Below are 24,777 nucleotides of genomic sequence, written 5' to 3' on the forward strand. Positions count from 1 at the left end.
CATGAGACCGTGCCCCCTACTAGCGAACATGCTCACCTTCCTGCAGCGGATCGCCAGTTACACGGGCATTGTGGTCTATGGTAATCTCATTGGAGTCAGTCTCTCACTGATCATTTATTCCATAATATTGTCATTTCCATATGAATAAATCAGTTCCTTACTTGGGGTGTCCACAGTGAGAGCGAACACCTGGACCTCGCATAGGCTGAGAGTCTTCACCTTGTCTGGGATAACAATGGTCACATAGCGGCCCCTCATCCCATCGCAGTTAAACAAAAAGGTTTCTCCGGGTCCGATGGAGGATACTGTGCCGCATCTATGGAATACAAAGACGTGAGTAACACTGTCAGCTTTTTCGGAAGCTCTGTCCCCATGCCCCAAATTTGGTAAATACATGAGGTCATTTTTATTACAGCATTGTGATTTGGGGTGAAATTTCTGTGCCACAAACGCATTTACATGCGGTTGTTGTTAAATAGGCCCAACCAATCAGCTCCTGTCATGTTACAGGCGGTGCTTGAAAAATGACAGTTAGGGGCTGATTGGTTGGTACTTTATCTTGGGCTCAGTACATCTCCTCCACTATGACAAACAGAAACAGTAACGCTAGAAGATGGCTGTATAAAGATATGTATAAATGCAATTGTTCTTCGTCTGAACCATTTCTTTGTTTAACGATATAATATATGCAGGTGTTTAGTGCATAACTGTCCAGATTTCACACACGTACAAGCGCACACCTGACGCTAACTTGACTACATCCCCCACACTAACTTATGCATATATTGGAGGGATTGCTCTCCCAGTGGGGCTGGCATGCCTGCAGAAGTAAAACATCACATGGAAACCCTCCCTGACTTCTCAATCTGAGAACCCCATTCATTATTTACAACTTTTGCATTTTTGTTCCTCCCCAAAATACTGAGAAAATGAAGGGAATGAACATCTCCCATGCAGTGGAGGCTCCAGAGGTGAGGCTACAGCACAGTCCAAAATTCAAATAGAGGAGCCACACCAACTGCCACCCCAAACTCTGCCAAACATCACCGGCCGGGACTCACTGGCAGTTGGTGTGTCTCCCCTATTTGAATTTTGGACTGCGCTAAAGACCCACCAATGGAGCTGCCACTGCTCCTTGGCAGATATATACAGCATATAGTTTCTGGATATACTTGAGCCATACATTGGGTTCTTCTTCCATCCACTAGCAGAATTTCCCACGTGAATCTCAGCCCCGTCAAGGTCTTCGGGGGTTTTATCTTTTCTGTTGGTCACAGCGATGGAAAACACCTTGTGCTCGGACTTCAGGTCTAAGCTCCACCATGGATTCTGCTCTGCAGTGGTCTCAGAACACGTGGAGATAGTCCCATCAGATGCTTTGCTGCAGTCCCCTCTGTCTGTGCTGGACTGGGTGGTGGTCCCAGCCAGGGCTACGTTAGGTGCTGAGGAACATATAAACTTTCATTTATTATCTGGGATAGGGGACATCTGGCAAAGCAATAGGAGGCGTAGGGATGGGGCGAGTCATTACCAGCGTTCGAGTGCTTCAAAATATTTCTCAACTCGGTCGCATCTGCGAAGTTCAAAAGACAATTGGGACATGAAGCAAAAGTATTCAGAGTTCTTCCACAGAAAAGAAGACGACAATGGCGGCTCTTATACAGTTACGCTGCTCGTTTGCATAATGTTTCGCTTTTTTTTTAAAAATAATAATTTTCAAGATAAATTCAAGACTTACGGTCATGTTCTTGACTTTCAGCAGAGTCGGGGTTAATAGAGATGGCTGAAATTATAAGAAATGTATTTTATGATTTTGAAATGCTGATGCATTGTTTCTCTACGATTACTGACATTACCGACATTGCCTAAATTGTATGTTGTTAGCATATACTTGATTGCATTTGCTCTGTTACTTATTTGTTTCATTTCTTTTATTTTGTGAAAATCCAATAAATATACTTGAAAAAAAAAAATGGAGACGTTTCTCTGTTATGATTAAACAAAAACAACAACATAATAAATATTGTGTAAATTGGCAGTTTTATTTATTTATTTTTGAATGAATATAAATTCACATAAAAAAGTTAGCGTTGAGGTCTGTATCTTCTGCTAATGCCGTGGCCGATTTTTACAACACTGAGGCGCCCTTTGGCAGGTGTGCGTCTTTAGACTAAGCCGCTTACAGCAACGCGTCCGCGCCGACTTCCCCACCTCCTGTTACCTCCCAGGAACTCCCACTAAAATTCATAGACCCTGTGTCCAATTCTGCACTGTGTCTCCGAGCGCTGACAATCGGGACCCATGTGCTGTGAAACCTAGATGCAAGCGCAGACTTAAAACATCGGCCAACTGTGTGCGGCATTGACGCCCTAAATCTCACAGCTTAATAGTTCATAAAGTGCAAATGGGATCACCAATCCTTTCATATACAGGGTCTCCTTAATTAGGCCAACCACAAAATGTCCTGCCAAAGTGTAGTGTTATCCCAGCCTCTGCCATCAGTCCTAGGTCCTCACTTCTTTGTCTCATGTTTGAATGACCGCCTATTCTCATCCTGGCCAACACGTTAGTTTATACCGCTGTATGCTGGAACTGAGCTAAACTAGAGGCAGGAACTGTGGCCTCGCCTACATGATTGCAACCGAGCGGTAACAACCGATTCGGGCTGTCCTCTTACCTGTGTAATTGTCTGGCACGTCTGTACCATAAACTTTCACCTCGCAGATTGTCAGATACGCAGCTCTCCCCGGTATGGTAACTGTGACATATTGTCCTATTAGACCACAGACATATTCCTCTTCTTCTCCAAGACCCAGCGAGGTAATTTTAGCACACCTGCGTGAAACAGATATTGTTGCTGTTATTGTTTACTGTAGCTCAGAGCAGGTTGTTCTGCTCTATACTGTAAAATTTCCTTCGCAGACTCAGTCTAATATTAACCATACAGCATCACAGAATATATAACCTTATGAATCAAAGAGTATTTATAGTACATATATGGTGACAAAGCACTATATTCATTCTATGTTATGATGGTGTAAGCACCTTAACTCAGTGGTGTCCAAACTGGATTCTGTGGCACACTGGGGTGCCACAGGGCACTTGCTGGGGTGCCATGGGTTGGTGGCACATTAATATATGGTCAAGGTGATAGGCAAAATAAATGTTTGGAGCTGCCAATCACAAAATATGTGAACAAAACAGAAGCATCACCCTGTTTACCACCACATAAAATAACCAAAGGATGACAGGTAAATACAATTAACTAAATGTCATTATTTTGTAGAATTTCTCAATAAGAAACTTTTGGCCTATGGGTGCCGTGAAAACAATGTTGATACTCTAGGGTACCATGATTCAAGACAGTTTAGGAACCACTGCCTTGAACTGGCATTTAAAGAATAGTTAGCCAGACTCTGTTTAGTTTCTGAGAACTTAAGTGTTTGGGGAACTTTGTCTGAGGATAACAATAAATCACAGTAGAAGAGCCCATTATCCTAGTTGCCAAAGTCATTTTTGTGTGTTGAAGCTTTACCTCTTAGGGGCAATTTTACTAAAGTGAGAGTTTTTAAAAGTGGAGATGTTGCCCATAGCAACCAATCAGATTCTAGCTATTAGCTTCTAGAAGGTGCTAGTTAAATGTTAAGTACAGTAGAATCTGATTGGTTGTTATGGGCAATATCTCCACTTCTAAAAACTCTCACTTTAGTAAATATACCCCTTACAGTTGGTGTTAGAAGTGGGATAAGCTGCCAGAAACACTGATGCAGGATATATTTAAAGGGTTTGATACAGGTTAGTGTAGTGAAGTAAAAAAAAGCTGTAGTGAAAGACAGGGCTGTCTTGAAAGAAACGGTTCAGTTTCTCCCCATTTGCATACCCAGTAAATTAAGAAATTACATTAAACCTATTTGTGCAAATCTTGTTATGCAAAACACGACACCACATCTAACCTTTACAGAACAGTAGTTGGGGAGCAAATGTCACACAAATTTGATGGGCTGGCATATTATCACCAGTACTGCTCAGGGAAGCTCAGAAGACATATATTAATCTAGAAGATGAATCGGCAGAAGACTCTGATCTTCTGAAAGCTGAAATTTTGCTGAAAAGTGTTGGGATCCAGCAACAAATTCCCTGATGTTTTATACCTGGAAAGTTCAGGAAAAAAGGCACCCAACAGGTATATAATATAATACATTTGGCCAAGAGATGGTCACAATGGAAACTTCATCACAAAATAGTTCATGAAAAGGTTTTAAGATCGCAAGAGATATGGCACTTGGTGGCACAAGGAGATTCAGCTCCGTATGATGCTGAGGTGGATGTGGTGGAACAGTATGCTGCAATGATTCTGACATCTGCCACCGTGACAACTGAACGTCAGAGTCTAATTCAATTGTCATTTTAAGGAAAGTATAAGACCTGAAATATCAACAATGAAGAAAGAAAATACAAAAATAGCAGAACTCGTAAATTTGCAGAGAGCTATTTTGTATTAAAATGTTAATAAAACAGCGTTAGCGGGTCCAACTGAGGTTGGTGTCTTTGCATTGCTAGTAAGCTATGGCACAGGGTGAACCTTTGGAATGTTCCTGAGGGTAGGTTTAGCAGACAGTAGGCTGAGAACCGGTCCTCACACAATTCCTATAGGATAGCTGCTAAAGATACAGGGACCACCTATCCTCACTTCATACTCATAAATAATAGAGTCATTCCTGGTAGTGTGCTCCTATAGGAGACAAGTATTCGAGTTAATAAATGGGAAAACTTTTAGGAGAACAGCTAAATCAGAAAATAATCTAAAGGATCTAAAAAATAGTCCATCTTTAAGGGGATGTAGTCACAATGTCAGCAAAATATACCACATCCTTCTCTATGTTCTAGTCCCATACCCATCATTGATATATTTGACCAAACTGCCGTGAGTCTGGTGGAAAGTTTTAAAAAGTCAATCAAAAGTGGCCAGTTTGGTGCAGTTTGAGTATACTGTAGTCCTTTGCACTCTAAGGGGCAAATGTATCAAAGCTTGATGTGAGATAAAATTGTGAGATATATATCACCAGCCAATCAGCTTGTAACTTACATTTTGCAGGCCGTGTTTAAGAAATTATAGTTTGGAGCTGATTGATTGGTGATTTATAATTCCAAATTTTATCTCACATCAAGCTTTGATACATATGCCCCTAAATTTGGACTTTACAAACTGTAGAAGCTGTTTTAAATGCATTGAAGGAATCAAATCTCACAGCCAATTTGATAATTGCCCCATAGCCGATACTGAAGTTAATTAAGTTGACTACGCCGTTGAGAGGGGTGTGGTAAAACCTCAGGTAAAGTAGAAGCTTATGACAAATGGCCACTTCCACCTTAAAAAAAATTAAATTCAAGTCAGAAGTTTGATACTATCAGTAATGTCTTACGGTGAGTTGTATTTAGGCTACATGCAGGGCCGTAACTAGGGGTGGGCAAGTGATGCCAGCACCTATAGCACAGGACCTAGGGCGGGTGGCACTGTCGCTGCCCTATAGCACCTGTATCTGTCATGCATGGTGTCTGGAAAAGCACCCTGCAACCTGAAATGCCACCACCTTCAGCGTTTTTAGGACACAGCGGGCACTCAGCTTCAAACTGATGCTGGCAGCATGGTCTCTCCTTAGTCCTGGCAGCCACGCCCCCTCATTGTGACATCATGGCATGACTGTAACCAGTGGTTAAATAGTTAATTTCTACATAAGTTGAAGTTGTAACACACATATACCTCTTGCTAGGCCTCTTTGAGGTTTGAAAAGAGATTGCACTATAGTTGCAGTCTATGGACAGAATTATTAGATATAACCTTTTGGGGTCAAATAAGCCATAATTTGAGGGGCCTAGCTCTACCTGCCATTTCTACTACTAGAAGTATAATGAGCCTTTCATGCCTTATATGTCTTATAAGTAGCAGCTACATTCCAATGAGATGACCATCATAAGCTGTGTAGAGATGCTAAGCATTATGGGTAACTGTTAGTGATGTTCATACTCTCCACACAAAGGAGCTTTGAAACAGTTCCTCTCCATACATACTAGGATACGTTATTACTGTATGTCTTTGTCTGGTAGTATATATCTTACTGCTTATGGAGCATGTGCAAGAGAGATAAGTTTGGTCAATACTACGTTGGACCAACCAGTGCTTGGTACAGTACCTAGTTTGTAATTAATATGGGCTTAATATCCGGAAAGCCACCACCCCAGACTAGGCTATATAATCAGGAGGTACACAAAGGACCCATTAGTTCATGCATGGATCTAAGGGCCTGATTCAGACCCACTCGCAAGCGGCTGTCCGCTCGCAAGTGGGTCGATGTTGTGCTCTGCGCATGCGCACGACGGCGGGAGCTCCGTCGTGCGCATGCGCCAGACGCGACGAGCGAAGGACTTTCCTTCACTCGTTGTGTCTGATCAAAGGGGGCGTGCTGTCGATGTTGATTGACAGCACGCCCCCTTTGGTGGGCGTGCCGGGGGCGTGCCTCCCTGACGGGGGCGTTCCCACGGGAACACCTCCCGTCAGAAGCCGGCCCACTGACATCACTAGTGATGTCAGTGGGAGTGATTTTGGCTCTGATAGAGCCAAAATCACTCCGGGGCTTGCGGTTGAAAACCTCAACTGCAGGCTCCGGCTCGCAGTTTCGATGGTCGCGATGGTCACGACCATCGCGGCCATCAAACTGCACGCTCGTATAGGCTGTGGGTGGTGACCCACAGCTATACGAGCGTCCAGGAGGACGCTCCATTTTTAGGGAGGGCGGCCCTCATTCAGAGCGTGCGCTCTGCTCAGAGCGTACGGCTCTGAATGAGGGCCTAAGTCTGCAGATAGGATGCCTGCAATGTAAATTGAACTACCTGGGCGTTGTGAAACGAGGGCTCCCCGGAAGATAAGATGAAGTACATCTTATGTTGGAGATGATGAAGTACCGGTGTCATCTGAATACATAGACAAAAGTTGAGTATACTGTATACTTTGTATGTTGTTTGATAATTGTTTGTTTGTTACTTGTAAATAAAGTGTGTTCATTTGTACTCACTCCATATTGGTCACATGGGTACTATTTCATTTCGATCAGAATGAAACCCACCGTTATGCACATGACATTGGTGGGCGGGGTGACACAGGGCGCACTTTCTGCTACACTAGAGGGCACACTATGTACATTGTAGGTTAATTTAAATAAATGGAGTTGAAAAAAGCATTTTACAGTTGAACAGAAGTTATCTGAGTTGTTGGATTCTCTTCCTTCGCACAGCACACAAATAAAATTCCCCTTCACCTTGGATTGCGGCTGCCGCCTTTTTCCGGAGAGGTCCCTATTCTGATCTCCGCTCCATTCAGCCTCTCGTTGCAGCAGTCGCCCCTATTTGTTATCTTGACTTTGGTGACATTGTAGACTTTGGTCAGGTCCACTTTCCACCAGGGCTCTATGTCCATGTCAGTGTGAGAGCAATGTCCGGCCATGTATCTGGTGCTCGGAGAGCCATCGATGGCGTTTTCAGGAGCTCCAAACTTATCGTAAGTGCTGGACTGGGAGCTGATGCCTCGGAAAGCCAGATTGTCTCCTAAAAACATTCAATTAAATGTTCTCAGTAACTACAAAGGGACATACTGGGCACTAATGTGCGCAAATCTACTGGCTGATGTTATTGTATACGTTTGTGTGCGGTGTGCTCCGTTTATAGCTAATCAGGCACTTTGACACCTATTTACTACAATTTTAAATGCGGTTGTAGTGATACTTTTTAGTGAAACTAAAATAATGTGAAAAAAGTGTGAAAACATAAAAAATAATTGATAAATAGGGCCCAAATTATGAGTTTCAGATGACTGCAATAGTCAGCGCCATCAAAAGCTCTGGCCAGGGGCATTTCTAGAGAGGAGGGGGCCCGTGTGCAATCTCCAACACGGGGCCCCTCCTCTCAGCCCGGCGGCCGGCAGCGCACTGAGTTATAGACTCTGGGCACTAGAGTGTGCCCAGAGTGTATAGTGTCTGCACAGGTCACCGGGAAAATGGCCACAGCGGCCATTTTCCCTCTACTGCGCATGCGCAAACGATGGGAAAATGTCCGCCGCGGCCATTTACCAGTCATTTTACAGCGCCGGACGCCTGCGCCAACGCAGGTCTCCAGAGAGGTAAGTAATATTATGGGTGCAGGGTGTGCTGTGCGGGGCCCCCCTGGACCCAGGGGCCCGTGTTCCCCGTACACCCATTATAGATACGCCCCTGACTCTGACAGACCCATGTACTGAGGGTGGAGGGGGAGGGGGTGGTCTGGCTAAATCCAGGAGGCATGGCCCTGCCCCTTACAAAAAAACATTAAGAAACTACTATGCACAGGGCACGAAGGAGCTTCTCTGGCGGGAAGGGGTCCGGGGAGGGGGTGGGATCAGTGCGATCAACCCCACCTTTAACCCTTCCCCTTTCTGCCCACTACAGCACATGGCAGTGAGAGGAGACAGAGCAATGGGGGTATTCAATGACCCGGGCCCCTGCTGGGCCCCTCCAAACAGCCCAGGTAAGTAGTACCCGCTCCTCCCTATTGGCACTCCTGATCCGAGTGATATCATTGGCTCATAGATGAATTGATAGGAGGCTCAATTTCTATGAATATTCTTCTGTCATATGGTGTACAGATATACCTATGTCCTATGGTGTACATATATACCTATGTCCTATGGTGCACAGATATACCTATGTCCTATGGTGTACAGATATACCTATGTCCTATGGTGTACAGATATACCTATGTCCTATGGTGTACAGATATACCTATGTCCTATGGTGTACAGATATACCTATGTCCTATGGTGTACAGATATACCTATGTCCTATGGTGTACAGCTATACCTATGTCCTATGGTGTACAGATATACCTATGTCCTATGGTGTACAGATATACCTATGTCCTATGGTGTACAGATATACCTATGTCCTATGGTGCACAGATATACCTATGTCCTATGGTGCACAGATATACCTATGTCCTATGGTGTACAGATATACCTATGTACTATGGTGCACAGATATACTTATGTCCTATGGTGTACAGATATACCTATGTCCTATGGTGTACAGATATACCTATGTCCTATGGTGTACATATACACTAGGGGTGTGCACCAGCCACTTTTCGTGTTTTGTGTTTTGGTTTTGGATCTGGATCTTTCTTCGTGTTTTGGATCTGGATTGGTTTTGCCAAAACCACCCTTCCGTGTTTTGGGTTCTGGGTTTTGTGTTTTGGATCTGTATTTTTTTGAAAAAAAGCATAAAAACAGCTAAAATCACAGAATTTGTAGGGTTTTCTGCTCCTATGCTATTATTAACCTCAATAACCTTAATTTCCACTCATTTCCAGTCTATTCTGAACACCTCACACCTCACAATAGTGTTTTTATGTCCAAAAGGTTGCACCGAGGTAGCTGGATGACTATGCTAAGCGACACGAGTGGGCGGCACAAACACGTGACCCATCTAGGCGTGAAACTGCAGTGGCAGACAGGATGGCAGTTTGAAACTGTACATAATGCAAAGAAAAAAAAGAGGTGCAAGATGGAATTGTCCTTGGGCCCTCCCACCCACCCTTATGTTGTATAAACAGGACATGCACACTTTAACAAACCAATCATTTCAGCGCCAGGGTCTGCCACACAACTGTGGCTGAAATGATTGGTTCGTTTGGGCCCCCACAAAACAAGCTGGCAATTAATGTGTCCCTGCACAAACTGGCTCTAGATGTCATCCTCATCCTCCTCATCCACCGATTCCTCACCCTCTTCAGTGTGTACATCCTCATCCTCACAAAGTATTAACTCGTCCCCACTTGAATCCACCACCACAGGTCCCTCTGTACCTTCTGGAGGCTGGTCTCCCTGGAAGAGCTGATAATTCATTTTTATGAACATCATCTTCTCCACATTTTGTGGAAGCAACCTCCTACGCCTTTCGCTGACAAGGTTCCCGGCTGCACTAAACACTCTTTCGCAGTACACACTGGAGGGGGGGCAACTCAGGTAAAATAGAGCCAGTTTGTACAGGGGCCTCCAAATTGCTTCTTTTTCCTGCCAGTACAGGTACGGACTGTCTGACATGCCTACTTGGATGCTGTCACCGATGTAATCCTTTAACAGACAGACGCACGCTTGTCGCTGCTGCTTTGAGGATTCAAGTGCGGCTACAGCCCACACAATTCACAAAGACAGAAAAAAGAAGAAGAATATTTTTATTGTTTGTGGAGCACACTTTGAGGGTGTCACCACCCTTTAACAGACAGACGCACGCTTGTCGCTGCTGCTTTGAGGATGCAAGTGCGGCTACAGCCCACACAATTCACAAAGACAGAAAAAAGAAGAAGAATATTTTTATTGTTTGTGTAGCACACTTTGAGGGTGTCACCACCCTTTAACAGACAGACGCACGCTTGTCGCTGCTGCTTTAAGGATGCAGGTGCGGCTACAGCCCACACATTTCACAAAGACCGAAATAAAAAGAACAATATTTTTATTGTTTGTGTAGCACACTTTGGGGGTAACACCACCCTTTAACAGACAGACGCACGCTTGTTGCTGCTGCTTTGAGGACAGTATCATATGCAGTGACAGTAGACTTATCAGAAATTGTTGGCACGTCCTTCAGTCCGGACCAGATGTCCAAACCAGCCCTTGACTTATGACACAGGCGCACGCTTGGCGCTGCTACTATGTTGATGCACGTGCGGCTACATCGCACACAAGTCACAAACACATTAAAAAAATAGTTTTTTATTTTTTGGAGCACTTTGAGGGTTACACCACCCTTTAACAGACAGACGCACGCTTGTCGCTGCTGCTTTGAGGATGCAAGTGCGGCTACAGCCCACACAATTCACAATTCACAGTGTACTTTGGGGGTTACAGCACCCTTTAACGGTCAAGCCAGCCGGCCCTTTACTTATGACACAGGCGCACACTTGGCACTACTTTGTTGATGCATGTGCGGCTACTGCGCACACAATTCACAAACACAGAAAATAATTTTTTTTTTGGTTTGGACTGGAGTGTACTTTGGGGGTTACAGCACCCTTTAACGATCAAGCCAGCCGGCCCTTTACTTATGACACAGGCGCACGCTTGGCACTACTTTGTTGATGCACGTGCGGCTACTGCGCACACAATTCACAAACACAGAAAATATATTATTTTTTTAGCACTTGGGGGGAGCACCCCTGATGGACAGAGCACCCCCTGGACAACACTACAGCACCCCTTTAGGACTGGGACACTGCACAGGACTTTGGAGTGGACACAGCCCCTATGGAGAACTGACTGCACAACACAGTCCAGCCAGCCCCTATGGACTTTGAAGTAGTGGACACAGCCCCTATTAACAACAGCAGCACAGCACAACACAGCCAGCCCCTATGGACTTTGAAGTAGTGGACAACAGCAGCACAGCGCAGCACAGCACAGCACAACACTACTCTGCACTACACTACACTACACAGCCCAGCCAGCCCTAACTCCCACCCTCCCTCTTCACTGTCCACAGCCGAGTGAGAAAATGGCGCAGACGCCGGTACCTTATATAGGTTCCAAAACCCGCGAGACTCGGAAGGCGGGATGATGACGTTTTGCGTCGATTTCAGATCCGAGTCAGGCGGGAAAAGTCGAGCCTGACTCGGATCGGACTCGGATCGGGGGGGCTTCGGGGGGTTCGGATTTACCTATGTCCTATGGTGTACAGATATACCTATGTCCTATGGTGTACAGATATACCTATGTCCTATGGTGTACAGATATACCTATGTCCTATGGTATACAGATATACCTATGTCCTATGGTGTACAGATATACCTATGTCCTATGGTGTACAGATATACCTATGTCCTATGGTGTACAGATATACCTATGTCCTATGGTGTACAGATGTACCTATGTCCTATGGTGTACAGATGTACCTATGTCCTATGGTGTACAGATGTACCTATGTCCTATGGTGTACAGCTGTACCTATGTCCTATGGTGTACAGCTGTACCTATGTCCTATGGTGTACAGATGTACCTATGTCCTATGGTGTACAGATGTACCTATGTCCTATGGTGTACAGATGTACCTATGTCCTATGGTGTACAGATGTACCTATGTCCTATGGTGTACAGATGTACCTATGTCCTATGGTGTACAGATATACCTATGTCCTATGGTGTACAGATATACCTATGTCCTATGGTGTACAGATATACCTATGTCCTATGGTGTACAGATATACCTATGTCCTAGGGTGTACAGACATACCTATGTCCTATGCTGTACAGACATACCTATGTCCCATGGTGTACAGATATACCTATGTCCCATGGTGTACAGATATACCTATGTCCTATGGTGTACAGATATACCTATGTCCTATGGTGTACAGATATACCTATGTCCTATGGTGTACAGATATACCTATGTCCTATGGTGTACAGATATACCTATGTCCTATGGTGTACAGATGTACCTATGTCCTATGGTGTACAGATGTACCTATGTCCTATGGTGTACAGATATACCTATGTCCTATGGTGTACAGATGTACCTATGTCCTATGGTGTACAGATGTACCTATGTCCTATGGTGTACAGATGTACCTATGTCCTATGGTGTACAGATGTACCTATGTCCTATGGTGTACAGATGTACCTATGTCCTATGGTGTACAGATGTGCCTATGTCCTATGGTGTACAGATATACCTATGTCCTATGGTGTACAGATATACCTATGTCCTAGGGTGTACAGATATACCTATGTCCTATGCTGTACAGACATACCTATGTCCTATTGTGTACAGATATACCTATGTCCTATGGTGTACAGATATACCTATGTCCTATGGTGTACAGATATACCTATGTCCTATGGTGTACAGATATACCTATGTCCTAGGGTGTACAGATATACCTATGTCCCATGGTGTACAGATATACCTATGTCCCATGGTGTACAGATATACCTATGTCCTATGGTGTACAGATATACCTATGTCCTATGGTGCACAGATATACCTATGTCCCATCGTGTACAGATATACCTATGTCCTATGGTGTACAGATATACCTATGCACAGCAAAAGGCAATATATGCAATACCAGAGCCATGGAGTATGTATTATATTTATATCTTGCTTACAGATAATTGATACAGTATATGATACAGTATATGATACAGTATATGATACAGTATATGATACAGTATGTGCTCAATGTTATATTTTTGCACTTTGTTTTAACAGAAACTTTAGCGAAAAAAACATCATCTTGATTTTACCTTCAGGTTCTGTGATCTCTTTGCCAGGAGATTCTAAAAGTAACAAAAAGCCCAAGATTTTATAATATTCAGTCGCATGAAACTGACTTTACTAGAAAGCAGAATCCTAGATATGTTTTGGTGGAATCGGTATGAAATACAGACAGTCGGGATCCTGGCGGTCAGAATCCCGATGCCGGGATCCCGACAGGGTTAACATACCGACACTTGTTGCTGGTCGGTATCCTAACCCTCCTCCTCTCCATACCCTAACCCTCCCTCCCTGGTGCCAGAATCTAACCTACCCCTTCCCGCACCCGAAACCTAACCCTCCTCCATTAGCGCGTAACCATGACCCTCCCTCTAGTGCCTAACCCTAACCCCTAACTGTCGGGATGCCGGCGCCAGTAATGTAAGTGTCGGTATCCCAACTGTCGTAAACCGTTTTGGCTATGGATTAAATATTATACCCAATCCCAATAATACCCAATAACTATATATTCTTAAATAAAATTCACATTCAAATACTTACCATAATCATAGTCCTGTAATATTAAATCCAGGACACCTATGTAATATACAGAACAAAGCCAGATAACTTTACCAATACAAGCTTATGACAACATGTTCTATCTATCTCATATCTATCTATCTATCTATCTCTCTATCTATCTCATATCTATCTATCTATCTATCTATCTATTTATCTATCTATCTATCTATCTATCTATCTCATATCTATCTCATATCTATCTATCTATCTATCTATCTATCTATCTCATATCTATATATCTATCTATCTATATATCTATCTATCTCATATCTATCTATCTATCTATCTCATATCTATCTATCTATCTATCTATCTATCTATCTATCTATCTATCTATCTATCTATCTCATATCTATCTCATGTCTATCTATCTCATATCTATCTATCTCATATCTATCTATCTATCTATCTATCTATCTATCTATCTATCTATCTATCTATCTATCTATCTATCTATCTATATATCTATCTACCTATCTATCTATCTATCTATCTATCTATCTATCTATCTATCTATCTATCTATCTATCTATCTATCTCATATCTATCTCATGTCTATCTATCTCATATCTATCTATCTCATATCTATCTATCTATCTATATATCTATCTATCTATCTATCTATCTCATATCTATATATCTATCTATCTATCTATCTATCTATCTCTTATCTATCTATCTATCTATCTATCTATCTCATATCTATCTATTGATCTCTCTCATATCTATCTATCTATCTATCTCATATCTATCTATCTATCTCATATCTATCTATTGATCTCTCTCATATCTATCTATCTCTTATCTATCTATCTATCTATCTATCTATCGATCTCTCTCATATCTATCTATCTCTTATCTATCTATCTATCTATCTATCAATCTCATATCTATCTATCTATCTATCTCATATCTATCTATCTATCTATCTATCTATCTATCTATCTATCTATCTATCTATCTCTCTATCTCATATCTATCTATCTATCTATCTCATATCTATCTCATATCTATCTATCTATCTATCTATCTATCTATATATCTATCTATCTCATATCTATCTATCTATCTATCTCATATCTATCTATCTATCTATCTATCTATCTATCTATCTATCTATCTATCTATCTATCTATCTATCTATCTCATATCTATCTCATGTCTATCTATCTATCTATCTATCTATCTATCTATCTATCTATCTCATATCTATCTCATGTCTATCTATCTCATATCTATCTATCTCATATCTATCTATCTATCTATCTATCTATCTATCTATCTATCTATCTATCTATATATCTATCTACCTATCTATCTATCTATCTATCTATCTATCTATCTATCTATCTATCTATCTATCTCATATCTATCTCATGTCTATCTATCTCATATCTATCTATCTCATATCTATCTATCTATCTATATATCTATCTATCTATCTATCTCATATCTATCTATCTATCTATCTATCTATCTATCTATCTCTTATCTATCTATCTATCTATCTATCTCATATCTATCTATTGATCTCTCTCATATCTAACTATCTATCTATCTCATATCTATCTATCTATCTCATATCTATCTATTGATCTCTCTCATATCTATCTATCTCTTATCTATCTATCTATCTATCTATCTATCTATCTATCTATCTATCTATCTATCTATCTATCTATCTATCGATCTCTCTCATATCTATCTATCTCTTATCTATCTATCTATCTATCTATCAATCTCATATCTATCTATCTATCTATCTCATATCTATCTATCTATCTATCTATCTATCTATCTATTTATCCATAGTGATTACATATATAGTCGAGATTGATGCCATTTATCTTATTTTACTTTATTAATGCAATGTTACATCACTATGAAAAATATGTAATTAGGAATACGAGGGTGGATCCCAAAGTCTATGTCCTGACGTACAGTATTAGTACATATCACCCCATATTGATTTTCTGTATGTATGTAGAGGTCTTAGTACACTGGTTCTCAAACTTGGTCCTCAGGACCTCACACAGGTCACATTTCCCAGGTCACCCAGCAGGTGCACAGGTGTATTTGTTACTCATTGATACATTTTCCAGGTCCCCCAGCAGGTGCACAGGTGTATTTGTTACTCATTGATACATTTTTCAGGTCCCCCTGTAGGTGCACAGGTGTATTTGTTACTCATTGATACATTTTCCAGGTCCCCCAGCAGGTGCACAGGTGTATTCATTACTCACTGACACATTTCCCAGGTCCCCCAGCAGGAGCACAGGTGTATTTGTTACTCATTGATACATTTTTCAGGTCCCCCTGTAGGTGCACAGGTGTATTTGTTACTCATTGATACATTTTCCAGGTCCCCCAGCAGGAGCACAGGTGTATTTGTTACTCATTGATACATTTTCCAGGTCCCCCAGCAGGTGCACAGGTGTATTTGTTACTCATTGATACATTTTCCAGGTCCCCCAGCAGGTGCACAGGTGTATTTGTTACTCATTGATACATTTTCCAGGTCCCCCAGCAATTGCACAGGTGTATTTGTTACTCATTGATACATTTTCCAGGTCCCCCAGCAGGTGCACAGGTGTATTTGTTACTCATTGATACATTTTCCAGGTCCCCCAGCAGGTGCACAGGTGTATTTGTTACTCATTGATACATTTTCCAGGTCCCCCAGCAGGTGCACAGGTGTATTTGTTACTCATTGATACATTTTCCAGGTCACCCAGCAGGTGCACAGGTGTATTTGTTACTCATTGATACATTTTCCAGGTCCCCCAGCAGGTGCACAGGTGTATTTGTTACTCATTGATACATTTTCCAGGTCCCCCAGCAGGTGCACAGGTGTATTTGTTACTCATTGATACATTTTCCAGGTCCCCCAGCAGGTGCACAGGTGTATTTGTTACTCATTGATACATTTTCCAGGTCCCCCAGCAGGAGCACAGGTGTATTTGTTACTCATTGATAAATTTTCCAGGTCCCCCAGCAGGTGCACAGGTGTATTTGTTACTCATTGATACATTTTCCAGGTCCCCCAGCAGGAGCACAGGTGTATTTGTTACTCAGTGATACATTTTCCAGGTCCCCCAGCAGGTGCACAGGTGTATTTGTTACTCATTGATACATTTTCCAGGTCACCCAGCAGGTGCACAGGTGTATTTGTTACTCACTGATACATTTCCCAGGTCCCCCAGCAGGAGCACAGGTGTATTTGTTACTCATTGATACATTTTCCAGGTCCCCCAGCAGGAGCACAGGTGTATTTGTTACTCATTGATACATTTTCCAGGTCCCCCAGCAGGTGCACAGGTGTATTTGTTACTCATTTATACATTTTCCAGGTCCCCCAGCAGGTGCACAGGTGTATTTGTTACTCATTGATACATTTTCCAGGTCCCCCAGCAGGTGCACAGGTGTATTTGTTACTCATTGATACATTTCCCAGGTCCCCCAGCAGGTGCACAGGTGTATTTGTTACTCATTGATACATTTCCCAGGTCCCCCAGCAGGTGCACAGGTGTATTTGTTACTCATTGATACATTTCCCAGGTCCCCCAGCAGGTGCACAGGTGTATTTGTTACTCACTGATACATTTTCCAGGTCCCCCAGCAGGTGCACAGGTGTATTTGTTACTCATTGATACATTTTCCAGGTCCCCCAGCAGGTGCACAGGTGTATTCATTACTCACTGACACATTTCCCAGGTCACCCAGCAGGTGCACAGGTGTATTTGTTACTCATTGATACATTTTCCAGGTCCCCCAGCAGGAGCACAGGTGTATTTGTTACTCATTGATACATTTTCCAGGTCTCCCAGCAGGTGCACAGGTGTATTTGTTACTCATTGATACATTTTCCAGGTCCCCCAGCAGGTGCACAGGTGTATTTGTTACTCATTGATACATTTTCCAGGTCCCCCAGCAGGTGCACAGGTGTATTTGTTACTCATTGATACATTTTCCAGGTCCCCCAGCAGGTGCACAGGTGTATTTGTTACTCATTGATACATTTTCCAGGTCCCCCAGCAGGTGCACAGGTGTATTTGTTACTCATTGATACATTTTCCAGGTCCCCCAGCAGGAGCACAGGTGTATTTGTTACTCGTTGACACATTTTCCAGGTCCCCCAGCAGGTGCACAGGTGTATTTGTTACTCATTGATACATTTTCCAGGTCCCCCAGCAGGTGCACAGGTGTATTTGTTACTCATTGATACATTTTCCAGGTCCTCCAGCAGGAGCACAGGTGTATTTGTTACTCATTGATACATTTTCCAGGTCCCCCAGCAGGTGCACAGGTGTATTTGTTACTCATTGATACATTTTCCAGGTCCTCCAGCAGGAGCACAGGTGTATTTGTTACTCATTGATACATTTTCCAGGTCCCCCAGCAGGTGCACAGGTGTATTTGTTACTCATTGATACATTTTCCAGGTCCCCCAGCAGGTGCACAGGTGTATTTGTTACTCATTGATACATTTTCCAGGTCCCCCAGCAGGTGCACAGGTGTATTTGTTACTCATTGATACATTTTCCAGGTCCTCCAGCAGGAGCACAGGTGTATTTGTTACTCATTGATACATTTTCCAGGTCCCCCAGCAGGTGCACAGGTGTATTTGTTACTCATTTATACATTTTCCAGGTCCCCCTGCAGGTGCACAGGTGTATTTGTTACTCATTGACACATTTTAAAAGATTCACAGTGGAGCTAATTATTTTTCTTGTGATTCTGTGAGGAGACCTGGAAAACATGCACTGTTTGGGTTCCTGTCCTGAGGAGAACCTTTGCCTTATTAGAACATTGTGGAAAATTCCTCTTTTATTTTTGCAGATATTGAATAATAAATGGAACAATGTCACTTAAAGTTGAAAAATGGAGGAGACTGATATTGGAGCCGTCATTAAATATCTGCCGATGAAGAAGATGACGATACCAAGATTCATAGTCAAGTTACACATTAGTGGGGAGATGTTTGCGTCTGATGATGATGATGATGACGTGAATGCTGTGCAGGACTTGTTTGAGGACCAATCACCGGACTTTCTTCTGAACGGAATCACGAGCTTGGAGCATCGATGGAAGAAGTGTATATAAGTAAATGGAGACTATGGGCCGTATTCAATCAGAAGCGAAAAGCCGAGATCCGTGAAAAAGTATCGCCGATTGCGACTCTTCGCCAGGCGGAAATTTATCTCCGTATTCAATTCCATCCGCTTTTCGCGGACGCGGGAAGACAATGCAATGTAATAGGCGGAAAAGACTCGCCTCTGAATAGCAGGAGAAAAGAACTGCAACTTTTTTATTTTGGGGTGCAAAGGTGGGGAAACCTCTCTGCACCCGTGGGACAGCCCCCCAAAGGATAACTGCGTTCAAAAATCCCTAAACAAAAGTGAGGAACACTCCAAAAAAGTACTTTGAATTTGGGGGCGAAAAAGTGGGGGGACAAGTTTGCAAACTAGCGAAATAAGGTTCTGGGGGTGCTCTAAGAAGGGGTCAAGAGTTTGGGGGATTTCCGGTGCTTTTATGAGGGAGGAATTTCACTTTTTTTTTAAACTACACTATAGAGGCAGTAAAAGATACTAGCACCCATTGTCGGATACCCCATATGTGCCAGGACTACTTATCTTCTCCAATAAATCCTGCTTTATGCCATTCTTCACCACTTGTGCAAAGACACTAATTAGAGGCAATTGTACCAACTTAAGTACCCCAAACAGTTTTATTAGGGCTAATCGGACACTGCTACATTGATCCCCAATGTTTCTGCATCTTTTAGGGGGGTTCAGATTGATATCCCCGATTCTGACATCACTTTCCGCTTGTTCTGACTTCGCGTGTTTCCGTTTTCGCGTCTTTTGGATTTGAATAGGACGAATCGCGGGTACGCACACGATAAGTTTCCGCAGCTAAAATACACGATGTAGGCGAAAAGTCCGGCATGCGAAACTTTACCGCGTACGCGAAACTAATTGAATACGGCCCTATGTCGAAAAATAAATGTCATTTGACCTTAAATTTCTCTGTTGTTCATGGTCAGGAGTCGGACACCGACCCTTGGATCCGCCCTCGTACCCTGCAATCATGTTATATAAGACACAAGTATTTTAAACACATAGAAAAAAGTTTTTCTTACTTGACCAGTTACTTGGAAAGAAGCTCTTGAATATGTCAGCTGCTAGGTAAAAAAATACAGATTGTAATGTAGAACATGGTAGTGTATGAAAGTTATATGGTTACCACTGCATGCAATAATAGAGAGAAAATAAAGTTGGTGGTATTACTTTGTGTTATACAGAAGTGAGTCTGACACCACAACCTCCCTGATCAGTGTGCCAGGAGCCTCCAGTCCCTACTCTCCCATCCCTACTCTGTGCTGTGCCTTCCACCATACAGAATTGTGCGTCTGAGTCTGTACACAAAGCACAGAACTTGTCATGAAAAATAGCCGCGGGCGCACTTCATATTCAGATTCAGACTGCGCACATAATATCCCCATAATATCACTTGGATGCTGGAACTGGTATTTATATACTTATGCTGAACATTTCTCTACAAAGCACCATCAGCTCTCTTGTGAATATGGATTTTATGCAGGATGCGTGCTCCTAGAACAACGTCTCTGCTTGGGACATATTATTTGTTCAGGTGGATTGGATGATTTTTACTCTTTTAATTTTATTTCCGTTTGTTGTGTTGATACAGTTTCATCTATACACATATGTGGTTTTTTTGTATTGCTCTGTGCATATGATTATTTTTTAAGATTACATTTTGTATTATTATGATCAATGCTTACAGTTATTACCCTGAGCGCTGTTTTTTTCTTGTTCTTTATACTATTAGCCAGAAGCTAGTGGCACCGGTCGCAAATTACTAGTTACGGCCTCGGGATTTCGACGCTCGTCATTAGTACCTTGCTGGGATTAGACAGTCGGAAGTCCGCGGTCGGCATGTAGACCGCCGGCTTCCTGCCTACATCCCCCAGCTTGGTTCTGCTGTAAGTTCGGAACTCGGATTTAAACATTTTAGTTTTTATCCAATTTTTATGGATAATTCATCATCATGTTCATCATGTTTCGATTTTGGCAAAATCACCCTCAAGTGTTTTGTTTTAGATTCGGTTTTGGTTTGGTTTTGGATCCCTTAATAATCAATAATGATGTATTAAAAAAATGGATAAAAACAGCTAATATGATGTACTTTGGACCTGTTTACTGGGACTCGATTCAACCCGGAACTGATAAGATCAGTGTCTATATTTCAGGGATCCCAATTGGCCACATATTTAGAGAATTATTTGTGTTTTGTCAGTGTTAAATATTGAATCTTGAAATTGGACAAATCTCTTCACCCATCTGTAAAAACAATCACGTTACTGACTGCGCATCGAACTATCGGCCCGATTCATAAGAGCTGGAGAAGGGGAGGAGAACTAATCGATACGTGAAAAAAGGCAAAGATGAAGGAGAGCAGCAAAGGTGGAACAACATCCAAAATTACGTTATTCTGAAACAACCAGACTAATAGTCTATAATACAGATATAAATACAGAAACAAACTTACGCTCTTCAGTGGGAGTCACTTCACCTAGGAGAAGATGACAAAACAGTTTTATACAGTGAGTATATTAAATAAAAGTCAAATACTTGTTTAATGTCTCTGTTATATATACAGGTACAGTACAGTATGTGGTATCTTATTTATTATCTATCTATCTCATATCCAGAGGAGTAGCGTGTAGTCAGGGTGCCCGGAGCACGTGCGTGCTACAGCGCCCCCTTCCTCAAGTGTTCCATGGAGGAGGCAGGTCCATATGGGATTAATGTAAAGTAAAAATAAAGATTAGGAACAGCCCCATCGTGGTGCCCATATGCAGTGTCCCCCTGTGCCCCAGGAGAGGACCCCCTTATGCAGGCCTCCAGTAGTGATCCCACCTATGCAGTGCCCTTTATACAGTGCCCCCAGTAGTGGTTCCCCCTGTGCATGCCCCTTGTGCCCCCACTAGTAAGCCCCTTATATGGTGCCCCCAGTAGTGATCCCCCTATGCAGTGCCCCTTATACAGTGCCCCAGTAATGGTCCCCCTTGTGCAGTGCCCCTTGTGCCCCCACCCTTATATGGTGCCCCCAGTAGTGGTACCCCTATGCAGTGCCCCCAGTAGTGGTACCCCCTATGCAGTGCCCCTTATATAGTGACCCCCATGCAATGCCCCCAATAGTGGTAACCCTTATGCAGTGCCCATTAAATAGTGGCCCCAGTTGAAGTCCTCCCCCCTATGCAGTACCCCCAGTATTGCCCTTTATATAGAGTTGAAGTCCTCCCCCCAATGCAGTGCCCCCAGTGGTAGTCCCCCCCTATACAGTGCCCTTAGTAGTAGTCCCCTCCCCTTGTAGTTTCCCTAGTAGTAGTCCACCCTTGTAGTGCCCCTAGCAGTAGTCCCCCTTGTAGTGCCCCCGGTAGTAGTCCCCTCCTTTTAGTGCCCCCAGTAGTAGTCTCCCCCGGCTGTAGTGCCCCTAGTAGTAGTTCCCCCTTGTAGTGCCCCCAGAAGTAGTCCCCCCTTGTAGTGCGCCAAGTAGTAGTCCACCCTTGTAGTGCCCCTAGTAGTAGTCCCCCTTGTAGTGCCCCAGTAGTATTCCCCCTTGTAGTGCCCCCAGTAGTAGTCCCCCCCTTGTAGTGCCCCCAGTAGTAGTCTCCCCCCCTTGTAGTGCCCCTAGTAGTAGTTCCCCCTTGTAGTGCCCCTAGTAGTAGTCCCCCCCTTGTAGTGTCCCCACTAGTAGTCCCCCTTGTAGTGCCCCCAGTAGTAGTCCTCCCTTTTAGTGCCCCCAGCAGTAGACCCCCTTGTAGTGCCCCCAGTAGTAGTCCCCACTTGTAGTGCCCCCAGTAGTAGTCTCCCCCCCTTGTAGTGCCCCTAGTAGTAGTTCCCCCTTGTAGTGCCCCCAGTAGTAGTCTCCCCCCTTGTAGTGCCCCTAGTAGTACTCCCCCCCTTGTAGGACCCCCAGTAGTAGTCCTCCCTTGTAGTGCCCCCAGTAGTAGTCTCCCCCCCTTGTAGTGCCCCTAGTAGTACTCCCCCCCTTGTAGTGCCCCCAGTAGTAGTCCTCCCTTGTAGTGCCCCCAGTAGTAGACCCCCTTGTAGTGCCCCCAGTAGTAGTCCCCCCTTGTAGTGCCCCCAGTAGTAGTCTCTCCCCTTGTAGTGCCCCTAGTAGTAGTTCCCCCTTGTAGTGCCCCCAGTAGTAGACCCCCTTGTAGTGCCCCCAGTAGTAGTCCCCCCTTGTAGTGCCCCCAGTAGTAGTAGTCTCCCCCTTGTAGTGCCCCTAGTAGTAGTCCCCCCATTGTAGGACCCCCAATAGACACACGTAATTAAAAAAAACATAAAACACTTACCTGAATCCCCGCTCCTGCCGCCGCCATCCGCTCCTCCTTTCGTCCTCCCAGGCTGGCCCGCTCTGCATTATGGGAGAGACGTCATGACGTCTCTTCCAGTACCCACTGCAGGAGCCGGAAGATGGAACGGCTCCGGCAGTGGGCGCAATAGCAGCCAATGAGAGTCTGACAGACTCTCATTGGCTGCTGATCAAAACAAACACACAGCTGCTGGCGGCTGTGTTTGTCAGTCACTGTGTAGTGTTGACCGAACTCCGTCCAGTCAGCACTACACGGGCGGTGCAGCTGTGTCACAGAGTCACGGCAAGGCAAGGCACTGCGGCTGGGGGGGTCACATGACACCCTGCCCCCGGCCCAGCCCGCCACTGCCCGGCAGACTGTCAGCTTAGTCAGCTGCTGGGTACACAGCGGGCGGTGCTCCACTGGAACCGCCCTCCCTACGCCGCTGCTCATATCTATCTATCTATCTATCTATCTCATATCTATCTATCTATCTATCTATCTATCTCATATCTATCTATCTATCTATCTATCTATCTCATATCTATCTATCTATCTATCTATCTATCTATCTATCTATCTATCTATCTATCTATCTATCCTCGTAAAGCAGTGCCCCATCCTGGGCAAGGTCATTATGTGACCAGGCAATTGGATTAGTGGGAGAGATTGTATTGTGTTGAGTTCTCGGTGCTACACACTGAGTAATTGTTTACTTGGTATTTTGTACAAACAATCATGTTACCTTTCACATAGAACTCTGGTTTGCTCTTTGCTTTAAAGTCTAAGCTCTACATGTACTAAGCTGTGGCTTATGCAAGCCATCGGTTCTTTACGTTTCTGACCCCAAAATTGAAAATGGTGACAATGTTAAATGCCTGGTTTTGTATTTCAAATTATTGCTGTTTTAAATGACTGTTTAAGGACCTGAAATACATATTTTGTAGCTCTCTCTTTGAAGAGAAGGCGGCATCTTAGTTCTATCTGCATAAGCTGTACATAATTATGTATTTACTAGTATGTGTGACCTGTCATCTGTTAGGCTGCTAGTTATTGTGCCTGATGTAGCAGCCCCCTCCCCTCCTTCTCTTATCTCTGTCCCTCTCTTCCCTCCATCTTCCTGTCTCTCATCCCCCCACCATCTCCCCATCACTCATTTCAATACCCCTCACCCCACTGTCTACCTAATCCCTGTCCCCCTCACCTCCCCCCTGTCTCCAATCTTTGTCCCCCACACAGACCCCTTGTCTCTCACCTCTATATCCCTACATCACCGTCTCCTCAATCTCCATTTATTTATTTATTAACAGTTTCTTATATGACGCAGGATATTCCGTTGCGCTTTACAATTGTAAACATGAATAGAACAAAACAGGGTAATAACAGACAGATATATAGGCAGGAAGGCCCTGCTCGCAAGCTTACAGTCTCCATCTACCTCATGTCTGTCCCTGATCCTCCCAGTGAAGGGGGAGGGGGGGGGGGGGGGGGCTGTTAGCACAGAATTGTTCTCTCCTGTCATTACCTGCAGCC

The 24,777-nt window shown here is 43.6% G+C and overlaps 1 protein-coding gene across 1 annotated transcript in view; it reads right to left on the reverse strand.

Annotated features, from left to right (window-relative positions):
- LOC148473943 (uncharacterized) overlaps nucleotides 1–24,777 on the reverse strand; it is a 68,785-nt gene that overhangs the window by 12,137 nt on the left and 31,871 nt on the right. The window contains exons 8-16 of the mRNA XM_088459326.1: nucleotides 21,425–21,452; nucleotides 20,747–20,764; nucleotides 13,325–13,410; nucleotides 7,314–7,599; nucleotides 2,678–2,835; nucleotides 1,739–1,783; nucleotides 1,532–1,573; nucleotides 1,184–1,442; nucleotides 162–316 (exon numbers count right to left, since the gene is read on the reverse strand). Of these exons, the coding sequence (XP_088315452.1) occupies nucleotides 162–316; nucleotides 1,184–1,442; nucleotides 1,532–1,573; nucleotides 1,739–1,783; nucleotides 2,678–2,835; nucleotides 7,314–7,599; nucleotides 13,325–13,410; nucleotides 20,747–20,764; nucleotides 21,425–21,452 (1,077 nt within the window). The remainder of the gene's footprint in view (nucleotides 1–161; nucleotides 317–1,183; nucleotides 1,443–1,531; nucleotides 1,574–1,738; nucleotides 1,784–2,677; nucleotides 2,836–7,313; nucleotides 7,600–13,324; nucleotides 13,411–20,746; nucleotides 20,765–21,424; nucleotides 21,453–24,777) is intronic.

The sequence above is a fragment of the Taudactylus pleione genome, unplaced genomic scaffold (genome assembly GCF_031769625.1).
Source record: "Taudactylus pleione unplaced genomic scaffold, aTauple2 ptg000905l, whole genome shotgun sequence".
NCBI lineage: Eukaryota > Metazoa > Chordata > Amphibia > Anura > Myobatrachidae > Taudactylus > Taudactylus pleione.